The sequence below is a fragment of the Chelmon rostratus genome, chromosome 7, assembly GCF_017976325.1.
Source record: "Chelmon rostratus isolate fCheRos1 chromosome 7, fCheRos1.pri, whole genome shotgun sequence".
Classification (NCBI taxonomy): Eukaryota; Metazoa; Chordata; class Actinopteri; order Chaetodontiformes; family Chaetodontidae; genus Chelmon; species Chelmon rostratus.
In genome coordinates, this window is record NC_055664.1 from 26,668,160 (window position 1) to 26,674,159 (window position 6,000).

The window sequence follows — 6,000 nt, forward strand, 5'->3', positions numbered from 1 at the left end:
ACAGACCTATAATTATAACTCACTGTTGTATGTTGTATGTAATGCATTGTTATAATCTGCATGTTTTGACCATAGATCATTGAGGACAGTGAATAGAGCACCATGAGACTCACGTCCTGTCAGGTACCTTCGTACAAATGCTCTTTCGAGGCAGATTATGTTGAAATCTGAGTCACTTTGACCCAGTGCAAACAAAGCAAAAGAAAAACCTCTTCAGTTTCCAACACATTCTGTTAAGGGTTCAGAAATTTAACAGAAGGCAATAAGAGCATATCAGAATGTATTAACTCTTTGGTCACCACTATACATGGATGGAAAATGATGCCTCTGATAGTTTTTTTTTAGATCACTTTAAAGAATAAAGTACTTGGGTGCAAGTGGCTGTAGCAAAAACAACGCAAGACTGAAAACTTTCCTGCAGGCAAAACTTAATATTTTGCCTCATTAGGCTGAACAGTAAAAGCTACACAGCCAAAAGATGCAGTCCAGTTAAACACCTTGTAGGCATGTGTTTTAGGGTCAGTCCTGTACAGTAACTGCTGTCCTGCTTAAACATGATGCTTTATTTTTACTGTGCAAAACCCATCAACTCTGAAGGGCTGGTCACATTTCAGCTGTCTCTTGCGTTTTGCTCATTTGTTCATGCATCTGTTTTGAAGGGCAGCAAGATCGGCTTCACATTTAATCAAATGTTTGCACACCGAGCAGACTAACTTTGTATCAACTTTACAAGACTGAAAAATAAAGTGACCACAACATGTTATATGTATTTTCCAGATTTTATTGTTTTTGTACACAAAAAACGAGGGTCCTGCTTCCATCTGGCGGAACACATGAAAACCTGTAAAAGACAAAAATCAGAATTAAAAATCAGCTTCCAACACTTACTTTGTCTTAACAAAACCAATTTATGGCTTTAGCCAAAAGTAAAAATGCAACAAATATTTATTTTCTCTTGACTCTACACTGACTTTTAGAACAGACAAACCATTTTGTTAATTATAATTATTGTATATTATAACTGATTTGACACTTAACATGTTCAGTTTCATTTCAGGCTTCAACAATTATACAATTTATTCTTGGTTTGAAGTAAGCTTGTGTTAGAAAGGTGCTATTTTAGTTATTTTAAAAACAGGCCTGTGTACTGCTTCAACCCTTCTCAGACAAATGCCTCGATGTCTTCAACTGTAAAGGACTCCCTGCTCTGAGGAACTGGAGCAAAACCACAGAACGTGACTCTGCACCAGGAACCACCAGAACCAGATCAGAGTCCTGTTCCGACTCGTCATCGGATCGTCACTGAAGGGACTAAAACAGACTATAGTTTGTTTATTGCCTGCCTAATGTTTTTGGATGTATGTCCTAAAATTAAGTGGACATATTACCCATAATTTAGCACCATCTACATCACAGTTAAGGCCTGATTCTAAACATGCAGCTCACTGTCATGACAACAAAGCACAAGCTTCAGTCATGTAGTCATCGAAAAAGGTATTAAACAGTATGGAGGCAGCTGTGGCGGCTCAGTTTGTATTCTAATTATTTTGTGACTGTTGTCTCATAACATTGAGCTGTTTTTGCCACGTTTCCAAAGCACAGTACAGCTCAGCATGGTTTAGGTACTTTTCTCAATTTAATTTTCCAGTACAGCTGGTGCTGCCCACAATGTAGGCGGGAATCACGCCGGGTAAAACCCCCACGACATTTTCAAAGCACACTGGAAAGACAGGATATCCTTTCCTTGACAACGAACTGAAAACTAAAAACAATGCAAATCTCCACTAGTTGCATCTAGCTGTGGGGAGGAGACCTCCGCCGTCATGCTCTCTAAATATTACCAGCCATTGAAAAACCCATATCAGTCAACCACTAACCATACACCCAGCCTGCTGCTGCCTCTTACCCTCTTATGCAGTGGGTACAGGTGTTCCCTGGGGCATGACGGGCACCTCTGGCTTGGCCCCCTTCTGCTCAGAAATGGGTGTGGTGGGCAGGGTCTCCTCCTTGGGCTCCACAATGCTGACGTGGTCGGGTAGGGGCTTCTTGGGGCCGATCTTACCGCTGGGGTCCCAGGGCAGCATGATCTTCACCTTGATGCCCAGCACACCTGAGGATGACCAACAAGCACATCAACATGTACTAGCGCCTACAAAAAAAGCTACGACACAAAGTTAAAATAAAAATGCATCCTCCTCAGAGATTTCCGATGAGCCCCAGCAGAAACCTTCAGTTGTTGTGTCTTTTGTATTGTTGCTGTGTCCCTGGTCGATCTGTACTCACCCTGCCTCAGCAGGACGTGGCGAACTGCTGTGTCGACGTAGTAGTTGACGGGGTCTCCGCTGTGGATCATCAGGCCGTCCACAAACTTCATGGACTTGGCCCTCTGACCCCTCAGCTTTCCGGACACCACAACCTCGCAGCCCTTGGCGCCGCTCTCCATGATGAACCTCAGAACACCGTAGCATGCCCTGGAAGAAAAGAGGGTAAGAACATTGTTAACATACAACAGTTTATCCAGAGTTGCTGTCAGTGTTTCCATATTCTTTTGGTGAAAATGAACAAAGTGTGTAAAGAGTCCAAGAACTATATTTACTGCTCTGATAGACGAGTTTAAACTGGGTTGAAACTTAACAGAAGGAATCAACAGCAGTGTTGCTGTAACATTTTCTAATTCACATTAAACATTTAACAATTTGTGTAATTCCATTTTATTGCACATGACTGACTGGAATGTTACAATTTTTACTAGTTATTACTACTGTCTGGTATCAGTACGTGTATATTTCTGTGATTTAAAAACTCTTGCAAATCAATGAAAGCAAGTATTGTTATGTAAGTTTGGGTAGAACTGAGCTTCATCTGATCTTTAAAAATTATCTTCCATTATAAGCACAATTATGTTGTGTCTGTTGGCTTGCTGACAGGCCTTTACAAAGACAGTCAGGTACTTTAAGCAGGTAGCAGTGTGTGCTCCTTCAACCCTTCTCAGACAAATGCCTCTATGTCTTCATATAATACGGACTCCCTGCTCTGAGGAACTGGAGCCGAACCACAGAACGTGGACCTGAACCAGTAACCTGCAGAATCAGAATGAGTCCTGTTCCGACTCGTCATCGTATCATCACTGAAGGGACAAAAACTCAGACACTGAACAAACACCTCACCTTGAGAGCAAACACAAGGGTCATGTCTCATATAAAGTTTTTATTATGATATATATTTCCTATTTATAATTTTTTACTAAATTTTTATTCCAATCAAACCAAATGTGGTTTACACCACTATGAGCTATGTAGTAAATCTAATTTACACACCTGACATCCAGTTCACTACCATTATTGGGAAAAACAGCACTAAAAGCTGTTTTATCCAAATCTTGAAGGTAACAGACAGCCTGATAACAGTCCTCCTATAACGTCGTTATAGCTGCCGAAGCCCCGACATGAAGTTGCATCTTTGAGTAGCTAAACTCAGCCATTTGTGCAGGCTTGAATAAATGTTTTTGGAAATGGGGTTGCACTTCTTTCATACTGCCTTCCCTGATCTCATGTTTCTAGTTTAGTTAGTTGTGCAAGTGACAGTAAATCCTACTAGTTCTTGTACACCAGTGCTTACCTACGCACAGCCAGACCTCCAAGCAGCTTGTAGCGCAGAGACTCTGCCTGAGCGATGGCACACAGACCACGAGTGGCAACTTTCTCAGCATACAGCTATCAGAGAGAGAGAGGAGAGAGTTCAGTCAAACGCCCAGCATGCTGCCAGTGAAAAACTACAGGTTAGGGCCAAACTGGGTCCTAGGACCATTGGTGAGACAGTACCAGTACTTTACATTTGACTAAATGAGGATATATGAACTTGCTGTTTACTACTTAATGTGCATCCTTTCAATAACGTCCGTGAACAGAAAACCTCGTCACAGCTGTCAGAAATGCTAATCTTTCTTGGATCTGTTTCTGGAAATGCTATACACTGCTTCAAACCCTTCTCAGACAAATGCCTCTGTGTCTTCACGTGAAACAGACTCCCTGCTCTGAGGAACTGGAGCAGAACCACAGAACGTGGACCTGAACCAGTAACCCACAGTACCAGAATGAGTCCTGTTCTGTCTCGTCATCGTATCATCACTGAAGGGAGGACAATCAAGAATCTGAAGCCTTTGCGCCTGCATTCATTTTAATTTTAACAGGATGTCTTCCATATTAAACTCCACTTAAAGAATATTAAATGTAGTCAAGTGTTGCGCCCTGTGTTGAGCAAACAAACAAGAAAATAGAAATCTAAATTGAGCATTTTAATCAGTTTGAAATCAAATTCAGTGTGGACTAACATGCTCAAGATATCTGTGCAACTCTTGCAGGGATAAAAACGGAGGGGTGAAAAGGTTAAGCATGTAACAACAGTTTCTTCTACTATTGACAAATTCATCCTGATGTCCTTACCTCCACGCTGCCCTCAGGGAAACCAAACCTCTTCTGGACCACAGCGGTCAGCTCTCTGATCCGACGGCCCTTCTCTCCCAGAACATTCTGGGTTCTAAAGACAGTTATAGACGTGTAAGATTAAACAGTGCTGCTGGGCAAAAAAAAGTCAACAGCATCACACTAAAAGTTCACTCTCATATTCCGTTCATTTTAGTTGTATGATGGCAGAGCTGTTATAACAGTTATTTTCATTATTGGGTAATCTGATGATTGTTTTCACAATTGACCGTTTGATCTAAGATGTGAACAATGCTCATCACAATCTCCCAGATACCAAAGCAATAAAGTCCAGACATTCACCTTGTGGCCAGGATGATGATCTCGGTCCTGGTTGGAGTCACACGCACCTCCACACCAGAGTAGCCATCCTCAGCAAGCTCACGAGTCAGGAACTCGTTCAGCTCAGCTTTGAAGATACCGTCTGAGACGAACTAAGAAGAGGACACAGAGTCAGCTTTCGGACGAGTGATTATCAACCAGAAGAAAAACATGGGACTCTGCATTGTTGTAAGAATTAGGGGGGTAGGACGAATCAACAGCAGTTATAACGGCAGCACTTCCACAGGAACAGATTTATTTACAAAGTTTCTGTTGGAGGTGGCTTGGATTTGAAAAATAAATCAAGGAATGACTCTTCACTAATGTAAAGAATGAGCTGCAGAGGTGCTTAATTCATCACTTTGAAATCACCTTCACAAAAGTGAAGTCCAACCTTAAACACTTCTCATGCCCTTTTTCAATACTTGTTAACATTTAGATCTTGTGATGCTTGTCCCGTTGTCTAAGCAAACTGTACTTAGACGTGTTCACAGGTGTAGTTATTCCTTAAATTGCCAGAAAATGCTGTAACCGCATGTCGAAACAGTTTTCTGGTGTATTTATCTCCCACATATCCAGATACGATGCTACTGTAAATCGTTTAGCAATTTAAAATGAACTGCACTGTCCAGCCATTAGATGTTTTCATTAAACGTTACGAACATATCAAATGTTAGTGATGACACCCACAAATATCTGTCGGTTAGCTGGTTAGCTGCCGTTCCGTCCCCGTTCATGAAACAAACGCACCAGTGTAACTATATAAGGAGACTTCAAACTACGCTTAAGAGGAGACGAGCAGAGATAGTTCGCACATTTTAAAGTCTGCCATAATGGCTTCGCACACAATCGAATTAAAAGTACTAAATGAGTGTGGGGTTAATGTCTGTAAAACCCGGTTTTATTACTGATAGCCGGCTGCGGCGGACATGGCCATGTTAGCTAGCCGAATGAGGGGGACGCGGCGCAGGCAGCATCTGGATCAATCCTCTCCGGACCGAAGGTGAACAAGCTCAATTCACACCGGGGCGAACACGATGCGGTTGTATCCTAACCAACATGCCTTCATTTTTACACAAACCCGATGCCTAAGTGCGTAAAACGAGGATAAAAATCTCCTCACCTTCCTCTTCTTTGAGATTGGCACCGCCATCTTTCGACAGGCCGTAGACAGGAAAGGACCGCTGGTAGACGCGGA

The 6,000-nt window shown here is 42.1% G+C and overlaps 1 protein-coding gene and 3 non-coding genes across 4 annotated transcripts; all 4 read right to left on the reverse strand.

The window, feature by feature from the left end:
* Nucleotides 1-765: 765 nt before the first annotated feature.
* Nucleotides 766-6,000, reverse strand: rps3 (ribosomal protein S3). Its single transcript, XM_041940212.1, has 7 exons — nt 5,926-6,000; nt 4,785-4,915; nt 4,443-4,536; nt 3,619-3,713; nt 2,284-2,471; nt 1,907-2,110; nt 766-841 (listed from the first exon to the last, which is right to left on the reverse strand). Exons 1-6 carry the CDS (start codon nt 5,953-5,955, stop codon nt 1,911-1,913), a joined length of 738 nt encoding a protein of 245 aa, XP_041796146.1. The 5' UTR covers nt 5,956-6,000; the 3' UTR covers nt 766-841; nt 1,907-1,910.
* On the reverse strand, nt 1,158-1,308 carry LOC121609788. Its single transcript, XR_006007020.1, has one exon. It is a non-coding gene; the product is annotated as a small nucleolar RNA SNORD15 (small nucleolar RNA).
* LOC121609786 lies at nt 2,984-3,133 on the reverse strand. The gene has a single exon (XR_006007018.1). It is a non-coding gene; the product is annotated as a small nucleolar RNA SNORD15 (small nucleolar RNA).
* LOC121609787 lies at nt 3,984-4,133 on the reverse strand. The gene has a single exon (XR_006007019.1). It is a non-coding gene; the product is annotated as a small nucleolar RNA SNORD15 (small nucleolar RNA).